Raw genomic sequence first — 25327 nt, 5'->3', positions numbered from 1 at the left:
GTTTTGCAGCAAGTACTATTAACAGGTCACTATTTAGACAGAGTTTATCAAGGCTTCTCAACAATCTGAATTTTAAATCTATCCTCCTCTCTGCACAACTTGTTTTCATCACCTTGACAGTATTTGGACTTGGACAAATGACAGGAATTAACAGTTTCTTTCATTTATAAATCTGCAGCTGTCAAAATTCATTCAGAAAAACGCAGTATGTAAGTGACATAATATTTACAATATTCTTCAGTCTTACCAGTTAGAAAATATTATAACATAGATTGTGAAATTCAGTCTGTGTAATACTATTTCATGATAGGCTAATTTGCAAAACTGTCATAAAAATTATTTTAATTTTGATTAATAATAACAACTTCATATGCAAAATGGATCAAAAGTCAGGATTTCAGAGTATCTGATACCAATAACAAATTAGTGATTGTTTTGTGTTGGTGATAACTATGTTCACATAGCCATCAGGAATCTGTTCCTCTTGTTTATATATATTTCTGTACCAATGCAATCCTAATGATCCTACAGCATAAAGGAAGTAATTTTGGATAGCTACTTAGCAATTTTTTAAAATGCTTCTATAGTGAGAATTCAAACTTCTTAGTAATATAAATTACTTCCTTCTTTATAGTCTAATTTATACTCTAAGTATGTATACTTATCTAATCTGTATCTTATTACATCAACCATTTACATTTTAAAGATAAGTATTAATGAAAGTTCACACACTTCCACTTTAAGTGGAAGTTATAAAAATATCTAACATACTGTATCTCGGAATTTCACCATGCCATGAATTCTGACTCTGCCCCAAACAGACTTTCCCAAGGAGAAACCTACCTTGACCTACCAGCCAACTAACTGGCCACAGGAAGAGACATCAATGCCCGAAGCAGATCACAAAGACAGGAGAGACATAGCTCTAAATCACCCCTGTTTAAATACCGAATTCACAAGGAAAGACTACGACTTCTAATTTGTCTGCTAGTGAAGTACCTAAGTATTTCAAGCCATAGCTAATTCCCCCTGAAGTGAGTGAAAAATCAAACCAGAAATGTTAGGGTTGCAATAACACTCTAAATTGTCATTTCAAATGTTTGGGGCTAATTCAGTCGAGGGGCAGGTGCAAAATCTTTATCTTTACATATAATTAGCAACCCAACATTAGTCATGTAAAAGATGGGTGCATGCACACTGGGGAAATATGATCAAATAAATCTTGCCTGAGCTGAGAAAAAAAAAGCTGTTAACTAGCATTAATTAACAGTGCACACAGAAGCAGCTGGACACTGTAAGAGCTTCGTTTTGTTGCTGCTGGTCATATGAAAGAAATAAGGAACGTCTTCACTTTTCATGCCCTCAGGTGGGAGGCACGAGTATGTACTTGAGTACGTACATGTTGCTGGTGACGCTGCTGCTACAAGGTCAGTTTCACAACCTTGAGGTTCATGACCACCAGCCGTGGAGTAAAAGTGAGTGATCACCCACAGAAGAAGTTAATTTGAAATTAATCTGCATAATAGCATTCAAGCATTTTACATACTTGCTGCAAACTCCTACTTTACTGATTCTATGATTCCTGCAGTGAATCAGATGTAGGTGTTACAGACCATCTTCTCACCGCATAATCTTAAATCACTCCCTGAGCATTGTCAGATTTGTGTACTCAATGATACATTAAAAAAAAAAATTGATCATGTAATTTAAGATGATGTGTAACGTATATAGTCCCCCATATAGTCCGCCAAAGGGGACTGCAATAAAACTACATATTCTACATTCTAATTCTGGGTTTACCTTCCTTTTGAGATTATTTTCAAGTTTAATACTAGTTTAACATTATTTATCTCAGTACTTTAATTATTGGTCAACTCTGCGGCATAAGGTCAGGGTAGCAAGAAGAATCTTTCAACAATAATGACTCCTAACAATAAAGGACTAATAGATTTCTCAATTTTGTAGCTTCATGAAATGATAAAAGTGATACTAAAAGGAGTATGAAAATGGAATGCAAAGACAAATGTGTCAAAATATTTGTGATACCCCGTATCAGCAGATACTGAATACAGTATCCAGAATACTGGAAGAAAGAGTACTTACTTGGAAATGCTGAGCTTGAAGGAATAATCTTTTTGTAACTTATCCACCAAAGAATAAGGTGCATCGAGAGAGATACAACTTAGCCACTCCTTCTGCAATCAGTACATAGAGAAAATAGTTATGTCTGAAAATGATACAAATGCAAAGATTAAATCAGGTCATCTGTGAATTTTATTTCGCATAAAGAATTTTAATACCAGTATAAATGTATTTTACATATACCTTCTAAGAATCTCTAATTTTGGCAACATTGTTGTTAATGTAGACTGTGATTTCCTCCTCTCCCATGTACTGCATTCAGAGATGATTACATCATCTCAAAAAGACAGAAAAGCAGGCCAGGAAGGTCCATTAGAGCGTACACGGAGTAATTAAAAAGACTATAACTTTTTAGTTAGAAAGGAGATAACTCAAGAAAAAAAAAGGGTTATTATGTTTCTAAAGAGACAAATAAAATCATGTGCAATTTAAGTTCTCGGAAAGGACAGTAATGCCTTCCATCTGTTGAGGACAGCCTTGGAAGCATAGGGAGAAACTCTGTTCCTTGGTCTAGCAAAGAATTTAAACTAGCAGCTTAAACATTTGAGCAAATTGTTGAAACCAAGTGTAGTCATTTGAAGTTAATTATCAAATTGGTCACTTTCCTGAAATAACTAAGTAGGTGTTAATACAGAGTAATCAATGTGTTTTTAAATCCTCTAGTATAGCTGAAAGAAAATTACATGGTCTGTCTTAATAGTAGGACAGCAAGACAAATTTATTTGAAAAAACAATCAGATTAAATGTAAACTATTAATACACATATGTTCACTTTAGGGTAAAAAGGGAAAAGGTGAGTAGTACCAATTGGAAAATGAAGCCATATTAATATTTTGTTTTATTTTATGTCAGATTGCTCTCATTAAAGAAAAATTTATATTTTATAACTAAATGTTCCACCCATCAAAATACTTCTAAACATTTTTTGTTTCTTTGTTCCTGTGAGAGAAAAAGTTCTGGTTCAAAGCAAAAGAGCAATTTTTCTCATAGCTCTGTAGTTAAAGGCTTTGAGTGAATCAATACTTGCAAATAATGTAGGCAGGTCAGAAGGAATGTTCTGTTTCCTCAAAAAAGAATGCAATTTCAGCGAATCACTGGTAACCACATGATATTAAATTCTTTAACAAAATACAAAGGCATATTCAAAGATTTCCCTAGTTGTCTTATCAGTACAAGAAAAAGCAAAACTAGCTATTCCCCTTTTCATGCTCATCAGAACTTTTCGCCTCAGGGTTCAGGACTTTCTGTTATGTTAGTAAAGCTGTGGACTGATCAAATATTTTAAACAATGCTTGATTCAGTGTCATCACTCAAGCATGCTTCCAACAACAGAAAATTGCTGTACAGCAGGCAAAAAATTTCCTCCATGGTTTACCTTTGAGAAAAAGGGAAGTTAACAACAGAGAGGCTGCTCTCTTAAAGGTTCCCCATTTCTACGAACCTCTTAGTTTCCAGTGCCTGAGGGTCTTGGAAATACAATCTATGCTCAAACTCAGTTCTCAATATTTACATTCACATAGCTTTGCTCAGGACCTGACTCCTGCCTGTTCACTTCACCATACACATGAGTGGTTAAAATAATAAGCAGTTGGACTCACCAAATCTTGAGAACATCAAGAATTCTTCAAAAGAAAAAGGAGGTTTTTGCATTTTCTTCTGACATACAGTAAGGATTGTTCTCACCAGAATGCCTTAAATGACAACATATATCAGTAAATATTTAAACTTCAGATAACTAAAACTGACAAAGGTATTACTATAGCATACATAAAGCATGTTCACTGTAATTTCTTCCAATAAACAGAAGTATACTATACATTCTTAGATGTCGAGAAATATTCTAAAAATGTGAGACATACGTAAGGACACGTAATCGTAAAGGCAGAAGTTCTGTTTTCTTCTCAGTACCTCCATAAAAAAAATTTATACTATTATTTTTTATGGACTTCTCAAATACGTGCCAAAGAAAAAGTGAATGTCCAATCACTTGCAAATCTGCTCTGTTCTTACATACTCAGTTTTTGTTTAGAAGTTGAAAGAAATGTGAGGACTGCAGATCAGCAGAAGTCTTACTGAAATCAATCAACTGGTATCTTCTGAGCTCAGTGTAATTAGAAACTCAGACTTTACACTGTTACATTCAAGCAGAAACCAAGTGTGAGAAATACTGGCTTGAAAAAAATTATATTTTTAGTAAATTGCGAAATCAAGAACTCCAAACAAAAATTATATAGCAACCATTCCTAAAAATGGTTTTGTTAATATCAGAGCTTTTGTGCAAATAACTGTAGAGAATAAAAGTACACAAAGGAGTAACTCAGATTTCAGAGCTTGCTTTTAAATGATGACCAGGCTCTGTTTGTTCCCAAACAAAAAGTTCTGGATTCAGTACCCAAAGAAATCATTCACCAAAGTAAGAGATGGTACTTTTAGTAAAACCTACAATAATTAAGTTTGGCAAGAAAGAATTTTAGAAACTATTTTAAAAGTCTTCTTGGTGTCCAATAAACACTTTGTTATTTCGACAAAATTAACTACCTCAAGACGTATTGTCACAGTGTAAGGAAATGAAAAAATATGGATGGTGAAACATAGTAATTTTTATTAATACCGCAATGTATTACATACTGCTATCATGATAAACAGATCAAGTCAAAACAAAACAAGTAACACCAGAATGCTGGTAGAAAACCTCTGCCACTGAATGTAATACCACTGAAGTTAATGAGGTTTTTGGGGTGTAACTGAGATCAAAGTTTGGTATAAAATCTGCCTACAATGTCAACTATTTCCCCTAAGGCTATTACAACTAATATATCACAGACTTTACTTCACTGACTCGAAAGAAATATTCTCTATACCAAAATTACTCTTTTAGGTTAGTCATTTCAACCTAAAAATGCAGTAACTGAACACTGAATATTGGGTAAATGCTACTGTAGAGCAGCATCCTCAACCAGGCCAAGGAATTCCACAGAAAAGATCCCATGTCCTACTTAGAGAGAGATGCAAAACAGCAAGAAAGGAATTTGGCAACAGAATTCTTCCAGCCCTTGGTGTCAACTGTAAGTATGCAGTAAGTATACTACTAGGTGGGGAAAAAATGTAGGTGAAAAAACCTAAGTGACCTAGCTCTCCTGGAGTTAACAAGGGAGTGAAACAAAGCCTCCAACCCCAGATCACAAGCCACGGTGCCCAGGCACTTCTGCCCAGGGGACAGGCCCCATGGGGTGGCACCACCTCCCGTGGAGGAACCGCCTCAGGAGAGGGAAGGGAAGGGGACATTTCACATGGGCTGGGGAGACCTGGGACAGAGACGGTCTGGAAAGGGCGGATTTCTCCCCTGTGGGTAACAGGACACGGTTTATGTTCAGGGTTTTTTTTTATTGCAGGGCCCTCAGGCTGTCCAGCAGCCAGTCAGTCTGTGAGTTAGTCTGTCAGTCAGTCTGTGAGTCAGTCAATCAGTCTGAGGCAGTCAGTCAGTCTGTGAGTTAGTCTGTCAGTCAGGCAGAGAGTCAGTCAGTCTGTCAGTCAGTCTGTGAGTCAGTCAATCAGTCTGAGGCAGTCAGTCAGCCAGTCAGTCAGTCAGTCTGCCAGTCTGTCAGTCTGTGAGTCAGTCTGTCCGTCTGAGAGTCAGTCAGTCTGTCAGTCAGTCTGTCAGTCTGAGGCAGTCAGTCAGTCAGTCCGTCCGTCTGAGAGTCAGTCAGTCTGTCAGTCAGTCAGTCTGACAGTCCATCAGTCAGTCCGTCCGTCAGTCTGAGAAACAGTCAGTTTTTCAGTCAGTCAATCTGCCAGTCTATGAGTCAGTCAGTCAGCCCAAGAGTCAGTCAGTCAGTCAGTCCAAGAGTCAGTCAATCCATCAGTCAGTCCGTCCGTCAGTCAGCCAGTCAGTCGTGTGCGGCCGCCACGAAGGTCCCCTAGCAACCGTTCCCCGCCGAAAACCACTCTCCAGCCCACACTCTTCCGGTCCCCTCCTCCCCGCGGCGGCCGAGCCCGACACTTTCGTTCCGGGACCTGTGAGGGCCGGGAAAGAAGCGGGCTACCTTCCGGGGCGAGCGCCGGCCCGCCGAGGGGCTGGAGCCGAGGGAGCGGGTGAGGACGGGTGCGGAGCGGTGCGGAGCTCCCCGCCCCACCGCGAGGGCGGGGAGAAGGAGCGCGGCCCGGAGGCAGCGCGGCTCTGGTAGCCCCGCGGCCCCGTGAGGGGGCCGCGGGGCTACCAGAGCCGCGCTGCCTCCGGGCCGCGCTCGGGCGGTGTCGGGGCCTTGCGTGGGGGCAGCCTGGCAAAGCTCTCTCCGCGGTGTTGGGCATCTCCCCATCGCTGGAGGTTGAGGGCATCTGATGCCGCCTCAGCAGCTGGTCCCGCCGCCAGCTGAGGCCTGATATGGCTTAGTAGCCACGGGCGAGCACACGGCAGTGACCCAGAGGCAGACAGACCTGCCCTGACTGAGATTTTAAGTTGTCATAGAGTTGTGGTTGGAATGTGGAGGTGACCCTCCAGCGGCAGTGATTTATCTGGGTTTTGGAGATTAGTTGTTGATGGAATTGTAATTTACAGTCTTAAAATTTTCAGTCTGAATCGGGATTTGGATCTTACAAAGCTGTATAAACTCTATTGCTATCTTTTTTTGGAAAAGTATACCCTATTTTCACTGCTGTTATTATGAGACCACAAAGGTTTTCCTGTGCCATTAAAGCAGTATCTCACTTGCCAGTATCAATAATGGAAGTGCTTCAGGGTGTCAAAGTTGAACACCACATTCATTGTACTGAGAAATTATATTGAGAAACTATATTGAGAAAATCAGTTGGCAGGCCGGGAATTCATGTCAAATTACAGGGCCTCTCGCGCTCTTTGCTACTTGAGGAAACTTGATAGTAGTATGGGTTAATCTGAGATGCGCTATCTCAGAGATATTTAAAAGCCAATCGTGCTATAAAATTTGTATGCATATTAGCTTTTGTGTTTATTAGAATGGACATCCCTGACCTTTCAAAACTTAGAGATTGTTCGTGGGAGAGGGGAAGGTATCATAGCATGCATGAGTATTTAATTTTACTAGAAAATAACAACTAATTTTTCTGGGATTAATTTTAAATTTTTATTGGAAACTTAGCCAAGTATTTTGTTTTTGTTATTTTTCAATTAAATTACACTTGGTTTTATTTAAACACTTAATTTTGGATCACATCTCAGGAATTATTTTTTGTTTGGTTTTGTTAAACATGACTGGTTTATTACATTCATTTCACAAGTGTGATCCCTGACACGAAAAAGTAAACCTAAATTAGTTGAAAGTAAATAGTGAAGTGACTTTTTTCATTTTAAGTCATGCAGCACAGAGTGCAAAAGGCAGTTTATAACTACTGCAGGCTGTGCAGGCTCCTGACTGTGGGGTGCTTTGAAGTCCAGAGAGGACCCTGAGTCATCTAGTCAGAAGGGTTTCGCTAAAACTGTGACCGTGAACCTCTGCACACAGCAATACTAATTCTATCTGGATCAGCTATGGGTACACAGTCATGTTTCTGATACATAACTCACAGTACGCAGTGAAAACTTTATGCCAGCTGGAGAGGGTAAGACAACATCTGTCCTGAAGAAAGCCTGCAAAAAAAAAAATCAACGTTATTAAATAAATAGAAACTTGCAGAATGAGTCCAGACTGGGTCAGCTCTTACTACCTAGGATATGGAGCACCAAAGCCATGTTTTAGCTCTTGAGACTAATCTTTCAGTCTCAAGACTTGCTCCTGGAAGATTTCTTTTATCCCACAAAGTTCTGTCAACAGGGATTTCATTCAGGTAGTTTGGTTTGCCCACACACAATAAATTTCAGGATAGAGATCTAAATTTGTACAATTAACTTTTCTCTGTCATGTAGACATTTAATTCATTGTCAATAGTCATGCTGAAGACTAATGGGACTACTCATCCAGGTAAATAGTGTCTATCAGTGTTTTCACAAGCTTTTAGGCACTGATCCTACTAAAAGAAAAAAAGATAATTTTGCATGAGTTAGGTGAGTGGGGTAACTTATCTTAGAAAAATTATTCTTAATGTACATTCATACAGATCTCAAGTTCCTTCTAGCTGTTTATATCATGCTCTCCCAAAATCTGTTTGGAGTTCTTGGTGCTATATCAATTAAATCAGATTATTTTATTATTCTTTCTGCTATAGTAAATACCTTCTTTGATGAGCATTTTTTGCTAAATGGGATCATACAGAATCATTTCCAATAAATTAGTTCATAGTATATTGGATTTTTATTTAACAGCTACAACATATTATCTGTTTCAGCTAACCATGTCTTTGAATTCATCTACACTTTTAAATGAAGAAAAGTCTCAAGGACCAAAAAGAACTAGTGAATGTTTGGAAAGTCTAGAATTGCAGACTCCATCATCGTTTCAAGATAACCCACTTCAACAATTGCAGTTAGCATCGCAGGAAGTACTTGAAAAGGCAAAAAAGAGTGGGAGATCAAAATGCCCTCAATGCAGTAGTTCAAGGATGTTTTATTGTTATACATGCTTTGTTCCTGTTGAAACTGTACCAACCAAAGAAATTCCAACTGTGAAGGTTAGTAATTCTTATGGATTTTTCATAATATTCTTGTGCCTTTTAGTTACTGAGGACGCAGAACAGACAGTCTGTCTGTTACTGTTTCTTTTCTGACTCATTCTTTATGGACATTCATCTTCAACACAGCTATAAGTATGAATAAACTACAGTTAGATAAAATTAGTGTTCTTATCTGAGGAATTACATGTACAAACAGTGACAATATTCCAGTCTTCACGTAAACATGTATCTACTAGATGAAAAGATAAGCTGATCACTCAGCTTCTCATGCAAATGACTGTTTTCACTTAGTTCTTAGAAGTTTCTTGACAATGCTCTTACCTTCATTCTTCAGTTTCTAAGAACTCTGTCTAGAACAGAGCATATCGTGAATGAAAAATATGATTTGTCCATAACCAAGAGTGAATTTTACATAATATGTGAGTTTAAAGCCATTCTAAATATCATGGTTGTATAATTCAGGTAACGACTCTTAAAATATAAGTAAAGAATAAAAAATCATAGAATGCGTTGGGTTGGAAGGGACCTTTAAAGGTCATTTAGTCCAAATGTAATGCCCTTCAGCTAAAATACGTGGAGAAACCATCAAAGAGGACTGAGAGACAGTTTGCAAAATCACTCATGAACTAAAATGCATTTTGAAGATACTCTGTACTTTGAAAGCATTGTAAAAATACTTTAGAAATACTTTGAAAAACTGACTTAGTGGATTTAGGTATATTTTCATTGAAATGGCTATTTTTGCAATAGGGTGAATACCTGCTACAGGTAAGTATTCATATTTAGGACTATTATATTGCTCAAATTAAGACCATGTCTTATTTACCTTATTGATACTATTTCTTGAGATTTTACCACACTACTATTGCAGCATTCCAGATTGCATTTATTGCATGCGTAGGTATTTACATGAACTGACAGAATGTAACAGGTGCTTCTTATCACTTGTCTCTAGCTTAGTTCTAAACCTATTAAAACAAAAACATTGCCAGAAATTGTCAAATATGTCTTAATTACATGCTCATAGGGATTTCTCCTGGATTTTGCCTGATTTTTTGTAGAAAATTTTTTCCTGTATATATGATCATACATATTGCTTTTTTTTTCTTTTTTACTGTAGTTGCCTTTGAAGATTGACATTATTAAACACCCAAATGAAACAGATGGCAAAAGCACTGCTGTGCATGCTAAGCTCCTGGCACCTGATGACGTTACAATTTATAAATATCCTTGCATTCCAGAATACAAAGAAAAAAGACACGAAGTAAGAAATTCTGTATAGATAGCAGGGCTTTGTGCTGGGGAGATGCAGAGGTATCTTCTGTACTTCCTCCTGCAGTGGTACTGCACTCTGCTGGGAGGGAGCGGGAGGAAAGCACTGTTTTATTAATCCAGTCCGCTCCATCTTGAGCGCTCTCAAAACTTGGGCCTACAACTGGACAGTGGTTATGGTCTGTCCTCCAAAGCCTGGAAACACTGTAGCACTATGTAACCCCCTTGGATTTCCTATGCTTACCACCTTAGATAATGGCTAATTTGATTCATTGTGTACCATAAGTATTTTGCCCAAACATATGAAAGTATTCAACTTACAGCAAGTTAAACAGCAGTTAGATGTTGTGCTCATCATATTCAGCAGCTCCGGTGTTTAAGCTTCCTTAAAATTTTTAACATTCGCTATTACAGAGAAAACCTACTTAAATGCAACTGTTGTCTGTAACAGTCAGCACAGAGCCTGAAAAAAGTGATCTATGAACTTGGATTTATATGCTCGTTTAAATGGTGTGATTAATCTGAAATCTAGTATTTACACATTTGATTAATTAACACTTTTGTTATTGTTTGACTACATGAAGAACAGGATAATATACCTATTTCAGAGAGATGTTATTTTCTTCAAGGAATGAGCCATCAAGGAAAGCATAAGTGGCAGAGAAGCAGGAAGCTGAAAAAAAAAAAGCAGAAAGAGCAACGGGGAAGGCAGGCAAAAGTGGGAAGAGATTGCAGTGACTTTGTATTGTCCAGGCTTTCCAAGTCACAGATTCTGAATGCTGCAGTAAGCTACTGAAAAAATACTAAGTGAGGCCATCACTGGTTTTCCTCATGTAAGATATTTGTGGGACCTGCAATAGACACAAGGACAGAAGAAATTATTCCTTCTGTTCTTAAATTTGTGAATCAAATTAAGAAACTATTCTTTATGGGCTTCCTGCCCCATATATTGCAATGACAAGTATAATTTGGAGTTCCTCAGGGCTGACACCATTGTCTTGGCTGAAAAAAACCTTTTTACAAAAGTATTAGAATTGGTAGTAGAGGCATGGAGGCAACATTTAATTAAGATCTCTAATAAGTATCTTTATTACTTATTTTAACATAGCCTTTTGTAATTTTAGACAATAGAATATTTTTAAGAGATACTCTTTCGTCTTAAATGTTTATATGACTTACATGTTTGTGTTCTTTAATGAAACAATTCCTGGTATTACATTTTGTTGACACTCAGATTTCTTTCTTTTCTTCATTTAGATAGCCCTTGTATTTCCTGGCCCCAATTCAGTTTTGGTAAAAGATATTGCTTTCCATCTCCAAAAATACAGTAAGAAAGGTGTTTGTGATAAGGACGATGACTGTTGCAGAGAGCCACTTCTTAAGCAAGCAAAAATAGAACCTAAAGAAGAAGAAGAAAATCTAAATGAATGCATCTCAAACAACAGGGGTGAAGGCACTAGACTGAAGAAAATAATATTCATTGACAGTACCTGGAATCAAACTAACAAAATAATAACTGATGAACGACTTCAAGGTAAAAAAAAAGTTGATATTGAGATGTTATTGCTACAGAAATGATTGAGGGAAATATATATCTATATGACAGACCTGACCATGACGTAAGCGTATACCTAACCCTATATCTGAGTACATATGAAAGATTCAACATCCTCTTTCAGTGCTATAGAAGACTTCTTGAGCCAAAGATTCCGTATAATTTGTTTTGCAAAATGATAAGACTAGTATTAAGAGAGCATTTACATTTATTTCCCCCACTTCTCTATTGGAAGGAATTTCCTCAGTCTCACAGAATGGAAGCTCTCATGTTGGACAATAGAAGAACAGTAGTTTGAATGACCTCTGAAGGAAGCCAGAAAGGTTTCCTATGCAGGTGCCTATGTGCTTTTTCAGGAGACCCCGGGGAGAATTTTTGTACACTCTAGCGGCAGACAGGCCATGAGAAGGTGTAAAGAGGGATCTAGGAGATACAGCACAAGAATGTCATGGCTTCGTTTCTTTTTCTAGTAAAGTTCTTTGTTTCATGGTCATTCCAATGACCTTGCTACTTTCCAGAGAAAAGGGGAATGCCTGCTGCCCTCCACGCCCACCCATCTCTGAAAGCAAAAACTTGTAATTCTGCAAAGGTTTTTTTGTCTGAGGTTCATTACAAGAAGTTTACAGTTAAGTATTCTAAATAAAACCACAAAAGATAAAACATTTCAGCAATAGCATTCCATTTCCTTTGAGATAAAATAGGAGTTTGAAAATACTTTCATTAGTGAAAAAGGTGCACTTATCTGGGAGGCAGGCTATCAAGGCTATATATGTAATATATATATATAACTGCTTATTAGTGTCTGCTTTGCAGGGGGCCCTACAAGGAATTTCACAGGCTTCTTGCATGCAAGATGACTGTTGCCTTGCTGTCTAGTCAGTTCATTAAAGAATTCCACGTTAGTATAACGTATTGGCTAATTAAAATCCTGTTACTAAGCATTTAGTCTAACACAAAACATACTCTATCAAATAAATTGAAGAATTACTGTAAAGATTAATTGCATGTTGCAAGTTACTGTAAAGCATTTGGAACTTATTTTAAAAGGATGAATGTAAGAAAAGAAACAAGCAGCCAGAGGAGCTGAAGATTTCCATGGGTGCTTATGCAGTATATTAGTCAAAAATTTGTGATTGTTGTTACTTTGGAGCTCTTAAAGACTGGTTTCCAGTTACCCCATGTAAATCCTGATCTGGTGGACTCTTCCCTCCTTTCTACAACTTCATCTCTGTTCCAGCTGTATTCCAGACATCTACTTTCTTGAGCACCTTTCAGGATTGCTGTAAGGTGTGACTAGTGTCATGCACATCAGTCTTTTATCCACACCCAGAGCAGAATTTTGCCCTCCATACAGCAAGTACAAGAGTGAGCATAACCCGCGCATTCATTGCTTTCCTTAGTGCCTGTTAGAAAGGACATAAGTTGCATTAATACTCCTTTTAGAGCTTGCAATTTTGCCTTCCAAGACGAATGGGGCAGAGTTTCCTTAGGCATAAACTGATGAAAGTTTTATGTTATACACACATGAAAAATAGAGATGTCATTTTTCAGTTCAACTACAAATGAAGTCATCATCCAACAAAACATTTCTCATATATTAAAGTTCAAAAATGAGTGTTCATAATACCAAATGAAAAGTAATTGCCATACTTTTTCAGAACGATGCACTTACAAGAATACTGGAAACATTAATGAAGCAAAAAAAATGTAAAGAAAAGCCTTCTGTTTTGTAAGCCTGCATTTATATAGAGAGTAAATATAGCTAATTGTACTGCAAGAGAAAGCAAATGAGTACATCGATCTTAAAAAAAAAAAAAAAAAAAAAAAAAAGAAAATTTGGACAAAAAAATACTTCTGTATCTTTTTGGAAAAGTGGTGTAATATATCTTTAGAGAGCAAAACTCAATCAGTTGTGTTAAAGACAGGAAATATTTTAAAGTTGGTAATGTCTAGGATTGATTACTTCATTAAAAGTGATCACTAGATCAGAAAGGAAACAGTTGCATCAATGTTAATGATTACTTTCTTATGAGGATGGAGCTTATTGGCAACATCAACGTGGTTGTTAGAGGAACAGCTTGCTTTAGTATTTTTTCCTGTAAGTTTGATCCACTTTGTATTAGTCAAATGTTTTATTTTAATGACTTATGCATTCTTTTGTACAAGGCTGAATGATACATCTGCTTTAGTTCTTTGGGGGTTTTTAAGTTTCTGTGCTTCCTTTCATTTTTGCAAGAAAATGGGAGCCTTTGCCTATGCACAGCTGGGATATTTGACAGCAGTAAGTTAATGTTCTCTGAGGTAAACTCCACTCATCCTCTTTTTCTGACAAATCTCTTGTCCTCTTCTCACATTTTCATCTTTCTTCTTCCCTCAAAAATTACACTCGGGGGTATGATGCAAAGAAATGTGGGATTTCTGTCATGAGTTTCCACGTTCTTTCTAAAATAACATATGAAGGGGGCCATAGCAGAGGCAAGGTGAGTCCAAGGTATGTAAACCCTGGGAATCTAAAAAATTAGGAAAGGAGCAGAATTCCTGCCTGAAATACCATTTCCAAGCTCCTACCTCTTTAGGAAATTAACAGTATAATTAAAATAACAATAGGCCCACTTAGTAAGAGCTTAGACTCTTAGTAGCCACCATAGGTACCACCATCTTGCAATCACACTAGAAAGAATTAAACCTAGTTTGAAGGTAAAAAGCGTAGAATTACAAGTGCTGGGCTATAGGCCAGTTTGCACTCCTGACTTTGGACCTTACTGAAACAACTTCTCTGTCCATAGCTTCCAAGCAAGTCTTAACCGTATTATTTATACTATTACTTTTTTTATTATTATTTTTACTAAACCATGCCATGACACACTCTTAGTACCTGATCTTAACATTTAGGGAAAGATAATTTTACAACCTGATCCTGGTATTGACAGGTGTATACACTATTTGCAATCCAGCTGTCCATCCTGTTTACAAAGGTGTTACCCATTAAGATATTTTTAATTTTGAGTAGTTTGTGCATCTTAAGGAAGATACATGTTTAAAATTCATCTGAATAATAAAACAGTTACAGAGACTATAGTAGACAGAAGATTTTCATATGCCATACAGAGACCAAATTCCTTTCTTTCGTCTCAAGGTGGGAATGCTTTTAGTTTCTAATAAAATTAACGACCAGATTCTGTCATGCTTACTCCTGAGTAATCCCAGTAAGATTTCAGTTACTTAACAAGCATAAGTGAAAAGTGTCTGGCTCTTAGCAAATATTCCTCAGTTTAGCAAAACTAACAGTCTGAGAGATTCTGTTTTACACTTGAAAGGTATTAGCTTTGCAAAAGATGAAATTTATTAATCATTTTAATGAACATTGATAAGCCTTTAGAAGGTGTGGGTTTCACTCTTCCCATCTGAAGAGACCCTGCAGTTTCCTGAGGGCTGTGAGGCTGTTATAAATGAAAGGATAACCTGTAAGTTTTAATTGAAAATATGAGGATGAGAACCTAGAACCTAACAGCACTTTTTTATCAAATTTCAAAGTGGTCCACAAAGGAGGATAAAATTATTGCCTCTGTTTTACAGATGAAATATGGAGGTAAAGGAAGAGAAATTATTTGTACGCAGGCTAGTAGTAAAGTCAGAAAACAAAACTAAAGACTTGTTTGGCATTCCATCCACCAATCCACAGAATCTAATCCATTATATTTTTTTCTTGACAGGGTTGCTGCAAATTGAGTTGAAGACAAGGAAAACTTGCTTTTGGCGTCATCAGAAGGGAAAGCCAGATACATACCTTTCCACAATAGAAGCAATTTATTATTTCCTTGTGGACTATCATCAGGAGATTTTGAAAGAGAACTACAAAGGACAATACGATAATCTGCTTTTTTTCTTTTCATTTATGTACACATTGATTAAAAATGCCAAGTGTTGTGCAGGAAAAGAGTAAGATGTCTGTCTATAGGTAAGTAACACTGCATTTTATTTTGTTTCTTTTGTAATGATAAACTGCACAAATGTAACTATTTTTATCTAACTGAAACCTGTAAATAGATTGTATTCTTAATGGCTACAGTGTTTGTCCAAAAGTAAGCTGCAGACCTCATGTCCTGCACACGAGTTTGTAGAACTCTGCCGATGAGCAGTCTGATTTGAAAATGGTTATGCTTTGCTAAATATTGTTGTGTTTGAAGCGCCAGACCCAATAGACTCCTCACAGTCAAGAGTATTTCCTGAGGTGGGGATAGGAGGACTTGGCCCCTCTTGCCAGACGGAGTGATCTCTCTAACTGTAAAAAGGAATTAGCATGCTAGCTTTTTATTATTAATAATACTTTGTTTCAGGTGTTTTCTTTGTGTTTTACCCAGTAATACTGATTTCACTTTTATGACATCAAAAGCTTACTAAAATTATTGGGATGGTATTTAATTTGCGGCAGGGGGTGGGGCACCAATACGAAATGAAAGACCACATTAAGTTAATACAATGTAAGTTACGTACTTTCAAGATTAATTCTGGAAAATTGTCCTAGTAATAGAAAATAGCGATCTCTAAACATCATTAGACAATGCATGATTTCTGTAGCGCCAATCACATACTGTTATATTAAGATTATTCCCAACTTCTTGGATAATTTTAGAGTACTTCAAAGAAATTAATTTAGTTAAGTGCTTATTATTATTATTTTGGGTAACACTAACTTAACAAGTGTCACTGGCATATCGTAGACAGTAAAATTTTATCAATGCCACATACTTCTATTCTAAGAAGCAGAAAGGGCTCATTGCACTGTAGGAGTTGTCTGAAAACTTAGATCTCTTTGCATGACCTAAGACAACATAATTTGCAGAGACAAGAAATAGGGAAGAAAGTGGTTCCAACCACAGCATTTCTGACAAGACTTCCTTAAATAAGGCAGACTACGAATCTGCTGTGGTTTTTTTCCTACAGTAATAGTGCAAATTTGAACAGTATAAATAAGACTTTGTCTATGCTGATGAAATTTTGGCTGGTATGTCTAGCACTGCTGGCAGAGTCATCACATGTGAATGTAATTATACAAGTGTGTCTTTGCCAAGCTATACCAGTACAGCTAATGCTGCCAGAGGGTAATAGACCTAAGCTATATATTTACAAGCAGAGTTATACAACTATATTGTTATCATACTAGGATATTCTGCTAGTAAAATACACGTTGGTAAAAATTAAAGTCTTAAGGTAGAAAAAAAATGCTTCATTAGAGGCATGATATAAGATGGATAAATATTTCTGAATATTCTCAGAAGTGTGTTACTTAAGAAAAAAATAAATCTTGTCAAAGTGACCCAGTTGAAAAATTGTAATAGATTATTTTTTAAACAAAAATTCTGATTTTTTTTTCTTGCTTATTTTCCTCAACAAATCTGGCTAAATTATCACCTGTAGCCTACTCTCCAGGAGGGCACCCTCGCACCTTGGTGAACACAGAAACAGTGCTTTGAAAAACACTTCAAGAAAATCTTTCTATGCTTACACAGCAATCCATACAACTGATCTGTACTATGTTTTTTAATGCTTCAAGATATTGAAATCAAAGTTAATACTGCTTAAAACACAAGATAGAAATACACTCTCTCTGCGGGTCATGCTTATCTTCAGATCTGTATGCTTACCTGCACAAGTGAATGCATATAAAAATGCATTTCAGTGGACAACACCTCCTGCATTTGCAAAAAGAGATGCTAGTTAAGGTACGACTGTAATGAAATGTGCATGAACTATAACAGCACCATGAGAAACCCAGGCTTGAAGTCAGAATGAGAAAGATTGATTTTAAATATACATATACAATGGCACAGCTGTTCAGTATATTGTGAGTTCATGTGCCAGGCAATGAGGGAAATCAGCAGTCATGTCTCAGTGCTATTGAAACAACACATTTCTTTTTCATTTGGTTCTTATTGCTATTGAGAGGTTATTTTGGCTTTTTACAATGATTAATGCTATTTCCTTTGGTATGAATTTTGATAGTCTTTTGACATTTCCATCTGTTCTTGTATTTCTTAAACAAAGATTGCTGTAATATTTAAAAAAAAATAAATCACACAAGTATAATAGTTTGAGAAGGAAACTTTCACCCACTTTAAACAAACAAAAATAAAATGAACCCACTGACCTAATGTTTTACAAGAACCAGAGAGAAAAATCGGGGCAGGGGGGCGGGGGAGTTACTTCCAAGACACATTTCCCTGAAAACATGTTTTTTTATTTAAGAAGCAGAGGTCAGATAAAAGCTTATATAAGCTGTTCTTTGTTACTTTTGGAAAATAGTTTCATAAGGTTAAAAATGGTTTCCAAATTTAAGTTTTGTGTACCTCACTTTATTTGAACAATGGGAATTAAGAATCTATTCCAAAAGTAAGTTAATTTTAATTCTCAGGTGAAATGAATGTACAGAAAAGATTTTAAATCTGGAACACTGTATCCAGGAATTGGGTTCAGATTCTTTTTCTTCCAGTGGAACCTCAGTGTAATGCAAGAGTCGTTCTTATACCAAGTGACAGAGGCACATCTTATATCCGTAATTAATTATTGTCTGTTGATATTCCTGTGATAACCTTTTATGAGGGCAGGAAAAAGGTTATTGTTACTTCTGCTGCAAATCTGTTCTGTCTGAGCAGCAGATGTAGTTCCCCCTTCTCTCCCATCTCCTCCTCTCTCCCCTCTGTAAAAATACTTAAATCCTCTGTTTAATTTCAGTACTGGTTTAAGAAGCCAAACCAACCAAGTCATCCGCCTCGCACTGACAGTGTCTCAATACTGCTGATACATTTTTCCAGCTTTGAGACTAAAGAATAGTTTTGTTCCACCAAATGAAAGCGATCAAGTGGTTAATCCTTTCAAGTGCAATTAGCAGCACTGACCTCCCTATTCTTTAAAATGAGGGTCATGGGGAGGTAAAGGCCAGTTCTGGTCCTCTTCTTTCATATCAGAATACCCCTTCACTAACTATCTCTTCTGTTTCCAAAAACATCAGAGAGCAAGGGGGAAAACAGACTTCCACTTCCATTAGCAGTAACTTAAACAGCCATAAGTTAAAGGGGGAGGAAAAGGAAGAGCGTCTCTATCTATCTCCTTTCACAACAGAAGACATCTGGCCTCCTGTGGGGAGGCCCCAGATAACAAAGAACCTGTCATTACAAACCTCCGCAATGTGTTCAGAGAACCATTTTACCTGCAGTCTGGCTCATTCATTTCCTGCCACTGAAGCCATCTGCTTTTGCTTATTGTGGGTATTTTTGTTCTTTGTTTGGCCAGGAGCGTGAAGTGGCTTCACTTTAGCATGCCTGTAGGCTTGGTCAGAAGGAGGATTTAATCCTTTTCTCAAAATGAATACGAGAGGGAGCTGCAAAAAACAATTCCTTTCCTGGAAGGTAGCACAAAAGTCATCCAAGCCTAGGTTGAATAAAGGGTCATGTCAGTCCATGGGGTAAAGATACAATGAGATTGAAAAGAGATGGCAACTTGGAATCCACAGCAGAAACTTCCAAAGCACTTGTAATCTCACCTGATTTAAATCCTTTGCTACTGCTTCTTGCAAATTTTTTTTCAGTTTGAGTCCATCTGGTTTTCCACACAGACTTCTTCAGGCCCAATTGCAGAGTAATGTAGTGATCTGTTCTCACTTTCCTCTTGCACTGAGTTTCAGTATTTTGCCTGAATGCTTTAAAAATCAGTCTGTCTTCATAAATGATGGTCATAGTGTATTTATATAGAACGTAATGCGATGTGAAAATCCAGTCCAGCTATCCCTATCTTTGAAAATACCAAAATACGGAGGGGGGGAAACTTCCTATTGGTTTCCCATCATTTACTATAATGCAGTTAATACACTCCCAGGTACCATTAACTTGTGTCTCAAAGTATTCCAAAAAGCTGCGCATCAGCTGAATTCATCAAACCTGTTTTGTGACACAAAACTTAACAGTGACTGCAGCAACATTAAAACAGGAAAGCTTTCCCACTAAGATGAAAAGATCATTGGCAGTAAGACACTCATCTGTCGATACCAAAATAAGAGGTTACCCATTAAAGTACTGAATAACTCAACATAATTCCTGAACTGTTATCCCTTGTCTTAAGAGACATTATTTTAGTAAAATTCCAATCCTGTCATTAGTAAGAACATTGATTTTGACTGGTGACACTTAGGAATACCAACAATTCAGAGTAAGTGTTTATATGAAAAATTTACAACATTCTTCCTGTTCACTTGTTAGGAAAGGTAACACATTGCTGCCATTTTATGGATTCTGAAGAGAAATCAGATGCCGTAGAATTTTGAAAGTAGTGTATAACATTAAACTTTAAAAACACTCATAGCGGTGTGGTTTCTTTACCACTACCTGCCAGAAGAAAAATAACCAAATAGTTCTTGAGTCCCACAGCAAGAGGTAGGAACTACTTCTCTAATGCAAACCAGACTTTGTATTTTCACCTCACTGAAAATGGAAATTTTTGTCTAAGTTTAGCAATATCGGTGTTGTTGTCACATTCAAATCAACTATGATTTTACTGCTGACTTTTCAGACCACTGGTGTCGTAATAGGGTGTTTAGAAACATACCACAGAAGAGTGAACAGAAGAGAATGTTCCACACCAGTATACTCAAGATTGAGTCCTACTCGACCTGTGATCTGTGTGCTTCACTTACCTTTACCTGTAGTTCATTTCTGCCTCTGAATAACGTGTCTCTACATATGAAGCTGGGCCCATAAGCCAGTAGAACTCAGCATGAAATCTAAAGGCTGAGTAGTACTGCTTCAAAGGTTCTGATGGTAAAATTTCTGCTTTCCAACAACAGGGATAGAAGAGCTATACAGAAGTATGTGTATATGTGTAAATATGAATAAATATATACCTCGCCCCTAGTGATAAATGCATTAGGACACAAGGCAAAGATTTTCTTCTATGCTGTTTCTGTCTTAGGGAACAAAGAAAATCAAAGTGTGGTATCAGAGTTTACAAAATTAAAGAATAAACTGCTATACATACAGAGCAAATGTATACTTTAATTAGATGCAAAGATATAGCTGAGCTTGTTAATGTACACAGATGAGTAGTTTCACTAGGAATTCATTTGTTAAGTTTGGATGCACTACGCAGCACAACCTGCACTATCCCTCCAAACAATACACTGGAAAAACAAGTAATATTTCATACCTTTTCATCATTCTGAACATCACTGCTGATGAGTCTAGTGTAGTTCCCTACTCTTGTCTCGTAAAGTATCACATTGTCTTTGTATCTCTAAGCAGCACTGAAGTATTAGATTTGAAGGAAAAAAAAAGTTAAGCACATCCATCCAGGCTTAACATGGCATGGCAAAAGAGACCAAAGGAGTAAACGGGTTATTCCAAACCAATTAAAAGAGTAAAACTGCAAAGAAAAATTTAGAGAGTGTTGAACTACACAGAAATTCTGACTCACCCGCACAGACGAAATGCCATGGTTCATGCTCCACCATTTGTTTAGCAGAGAAGAGGAGAAAGGAGCCAGAGCACACCCCCCTGGTACTAACAAAAATGCATTTGCCTCAAGCAATTGTGTGCATGAACACCCACAGTGAACATGCACATATATGGCCCTTGATGGATAATTCACATTACATATAATGCATCGTGATGTTTTCTTTGCTGTCTTGATTACTTACTGGAGAATAAAATAATCAAGCCGGAGTTAGTGTTTCTCTGATGTTTTGGTTTTTTATTAGTAATATACAATTAGTTTATAAAGTCTTTGGTTTATGCTAGTTTTTATTCTATTTCAAGGTAATTTTATTACCAACAACAGCAGGTAAGCCTATTAATGTAACTGTAAATTTTAAAATACACCTTCTGTCCTACAAAACTGAGGTAAGACCTGGCCTTTACTCTGTGAGAATACACTTTTGTGCATATGATCTGGAATAACACATAACTTTAATAAAACAAGTTGTCTGTGAGGTAAATAACATGGACACTTCATTTTTTGCGACATTTTATGTCTCAGTATCATCTTAACAGACATGCTATCAACAATGATTGGCTATAATCTCTAGTCATATTAACGTCTATATCTGTTAATGTCTACAATTCCTGGTTTTAAACATACTTTAGGACTCTTGAGGCTTTCATCATAATGACTTAGGTTGCTTTCCATATGGAAAACCTTATTTCTACTCAATTAAAATCTGAATTATAAAAAACATTCCTAGGATGCACTCCATTTTGAAGTGTCTCATATAATCAGTGAGTCTTTTTTTTTTTTAATCATACTTGAATGCTACCCTCTCAGCTTAAAGGTCTGCTTTAGTACAATTTCTGAAACGATTTGCTTTAGAGACAGATGCTAATGAATTGAACAGAATCAGACTCTTTGTAAGTCTAAAAAAAAAGCATCCTTAGCATCTTTTCTACAGAAGAACAATACTTTGGGTTCCAGCAAAAAAATTTGCTCAAGCTGAAACTACAGGCTGAATTTCAAATGTTTCTGCTAATGCTAAATAAAAATTCTGTATTTCAGGAACATCATAAATGTTTTATTTCTTTCAAAAACTATTTTTGGAACTTCAATTTCATGACTAAATTGTTTGCCAAATGCAGCATGAATTCCAGCTGACCTGAACCTGCATTTTATAGTCATTAGTATTGAAACATTCTATGTAGCTTTCTCTGATCACAGACGTCCTTTGGGCCAAATCAGTGCTGCAGAGTCAGGGGTTTTTTTTCATATTTACAGCAGACAAGGAAGCAACTTGATACAACTTCAGTTTTCAGAAACATCGCATAAAGCACCTCAGTCTACTTGAAGCAGTTGGATCAAGCTACTTCCTCTTATAACCTCACACATGTCTAAGTGTGGTTAGAATATTGGCTTCAATCTGCATACCTATGTCAGTTAAGAGTACAAAAAATGCTTGCATTCTTTTCTATCATGACTGTGTTGGCAAAAAATATAACATAGAAGCCTTTACATTGCCAAAAGCTTCCTCGTTTCCTTCAATATGGCTTGCTTTATCTGGGGAACTGGTTTAAAATCCGTGCCTGAAGCAGCTGCCAGGGAATTTGCCAACAAAGCTACACTGCCAAACTCTCAAATGCAGTATAATCTCTAACATAGGCATAGCCTATTTGATTTTGCTCATTTTAAAAGGAGAATCCATTGAAAAAAATATAACAGGGTAAGAAACAAGAAGTCTTGAATCTTTTAAAGTCCATGAAAACTAACACATTAGATTCAAGCCAGCAAGGTAACGTGCAATACTGTAGCTGTTCCAACATATGGATGGTCTTATGGAAATGGCCAGCAATTCTTTTTCTAGGCTCCTGCAAAGGTCTGCCTTGTCTGTATAGGCAGTGGCCATTTTCAGTTAAACATGTGCCTGTGTATATTCATCTTGTGAGGCATCAATTTAGAAACGACGTTTCTTGTTTTTCTCTTTGTTGTCACTTTTCTTGTGAGAAATTAATGTATCATAACTAAGACTGTACTGAACTCTGTCATTGGTTTGTAGTACCTTTTATTGCTTTCCAGAGTTCCAGCATTGGCATGCCAGTGAGAATAGAATTGGGATCTTCCTGTGCTGCTGAGTTTACTCTATCATTTGCGTCAACGACCAGAGCCAACTCTGAGACAAAAAGGAAATATATTACAAAATGTGTTATTATGAAAGGAAAAGCCACTACTTCAAGTTATCAAGACAACACCAAAGCACATTAATCAAGCATACAATAAATGATGACAGTTTGTTGTTTCATCTGAATGAAAAAATTAGGTCCATCTGTTGGTGTTCAAACCTAGAATCGAATCTTGGCAGTTACATGTGCTAATGAAAACTATTAAAAAAAAATTTGTGCATTCTCTGTGTAAGATATCATGAAAATAAATACTCCTAAGATTTAAGAGCCAGTCTTACTCAAGGCCCTTGTGAGGCCGCTAAATAGAGCGCATATGTGGAATCTGAGGATTAAATCCATTATATTATAGCATCTAGTTTATTTCAATGCTGCTCACTTACAATCCAAATCTAAAAAATCTCGGTTCTGTTCAGTTCCTCAGTTCCACAGCTCTGCATGCAAGAACAACTCTATTTACACACAATCCATTGTAGGTCCAGGAATTAACATTTTAGCAGTCCAAGAGATTCCACAGCTTGGGTTAAGATGGTAGAACACAACTCTAAAAATTGCTAATAATTCCTAAAACCTCTAGCCACAGTGCTCATGAATGGTGTATTTCTAGAGTAACTTCACGGGTAAAGAAATGGGGCTTAGTTTAGAGCTGTAGCACCAGCAACATCAACTACATCACCCTTATCCTCAAGCTCATTGCATCCTCCAAGGAACTCTTAATGGGTTTGCGAAATGTGATGTCTGCAAAAGCAGCAATGATTTCTCTACCAAACATACTTACCCACGTGCCTACCAATTCTTTTCTTTTTTTTAAAGTTGTTCACAGTTTGCCCAGTAAAGTCAAGCTTAATGGTCTGTACATCTGTTCAGTCTCCTAGAGTCCTTATTAAAATCAGCATCACGTTCCAGCTTCCATTCCTCTTAACCTTTTTAAGCACAGGGCTGGCTATGCCTCCCAGGAGCCTGCCAACCAGAGAAGGCAAGGATGTTCTGGCTGTTACCACTTTTATATCTTCTGCAACAGCCCTCCAAGTGACTGAGATGCATGAGCCAAAGGAATTTAGTGTACTGTTACATGGAGAACAGCCTCCAGGTGTAAGGCAACCATAGGTCTACTTTGAGCAGAGAGGGGAATAAAAACAGTCTAATACAGAAATGTCTGTTTTCCCTCCTGTTTCTAAGTTCCTAAAATGCATGCAAATATAATGTCGACAAACTTAAAACATCAGATACAACAATGCAATCAAATTAGCCTCATTTACAGCAATGAAGCTACGCCTATTTCAGACATTTATGAAAAGTAGATACATCATCTTGCCTTTCCAGACTGAGTTTATAGGATGGACAGTGAGTCAGAAACATTTTAAGATTGTCAGCTGAAAAGATTTGATATGGCCTCTTCTCAGAGGCAGTAAATTCAAGATCCCTATGTACTAAATTTAGCTCGTAAACCTTCCTTTATGAGCTATCACCTCCATATTTGCTTGGAACAAAATCATATAGTTTGAGTCCCATCCATTAAGCTGGGTTCAGTGACACAAAGCAGCTCTAAAACAGATAAAGCAGTGAAGAATTCCTATGCGAAGGAAATATGGCCAGTGCAAGGTGATACAAAGATCTGAAAAGGTGCTGTTGAAATTACCAGATCCCCACCTGTCAGTGGCCTCTGGTCCATAGTCTCTGGTTTAATAGTTGTCAGGCTCAGGAGGAGGTGAGGGCCTAGAGGCAGTATAGAGCTGTTTTGGCCTTTCTTCCTGATGCTACAGATGATATGCATCTCCACAGAAATGATCAGAGCTGTTATGGCCTTCCTTACTTATGTAGTGTGGAATAGATTAGGAAAGATTTGCCATCCTCACAAATCTAGGATTTATACAGGGGAAAAAAAATCCAAAAGAGACAATTAAGTGGGTGAAAATTAAAACCACAAATCATTAACACCCTGAACATTGATTTTGTGAATGTGTGTTTTTAACACTGCAGTATTCTATTTGGAATTCATTATTTTATTGCAAATAAAGCCTCTGACCCTTTTAAAAATAATTTCTTTAATCTTCAGGGGAAGAGTGTATAAACATCTTGACTAGGTCTTTGAGTGTTTTCCATTGGATTTTTTAGTGTGGCTATACAA

General features: G+C 37.0%; 1 protein-coding gene and 1 long non-coding RNA gene across 8 annotated transcripts; one reads left to right on the top strand and one right to left on the bottom strand.

Moving 5' to 3' along the window:
• Positions 1-3744: 3744 nt before the first annotated feature.
• LOC141748778 (uncharacterized) lies at positions 3745-11291 on the bottom strand. The gene is made up of 4 exons (XR_012589098.1): positions 11176-11291; positions 10596-10669; positions 7682-7744; positions 3745-3833 (listed from the first exon to the last, which is right to left on the bottom strand). It is a non-coding gene; the product is annotated as an uncharacterized LOC141748778 (long non-coding RNA).
• Positions 6117-23421, top strand: DTWD1 (DTW motif tRNA-uridine aminocarboxypropyltransferase 1). Of its 7 annotated transcripts, none has more exons than XM_074601341.1 (6): positions 6117-6234; positions 8440-8721; positions 9845-9988; positions 11254-11530; positions 15265-15509; positions 20114-21529. In XM_074601341.1, exons 2-5 carry the CDS (start codon positions 8446-8448, stop codon positions 15492-15494), a joined length of 927 nt encoding a protein of 308 aa, XP_074457442.1. In that variant the 5' UTR covers positions 6117-6234; positions 8440-8445; the 3' UTR covers positions 15495-15509; positions 20114-21529. The 7 variants fall into 7 exon arrangements, with proteins under 7 accessions (XP_074457442.1, XP_074457443.1, XP_074457441.1 ...); XM_074601342.1 differs by lacking the exon at positions 20114-21529 and adding an exon at positions 16970-17700 and having other exon boundaries at positions 6123-6234; XM_074601343.1 differs by lacking the exon at positions 20114-21529 and adding an exon at positions 23099-23421 and having other exon boundaries at positions 6128-6234.
• The last annotated feature ends 1906 nt before the right edge of the window (positions 23422-25327 follow it).

The sequence above is a fragment of the Larus michahellis genome, chromosome 9, assembly GCF_964199755.1.
Source record: "Larus michahellis chromosome 9, bLarMic1.1, whole genome shotgun sequence".
Classification (NCBI taxonomy): domain Eukaryota; kingdom Metazoa; phylum Chordata; class Aves; order Charadriiformes; family Laridae; genus Larus; species Larus michahellis.
Note: the sequence above shows the minus strand (reverse complement) of the source record. Positions and strands in the feature narration are given on the sequence as shown.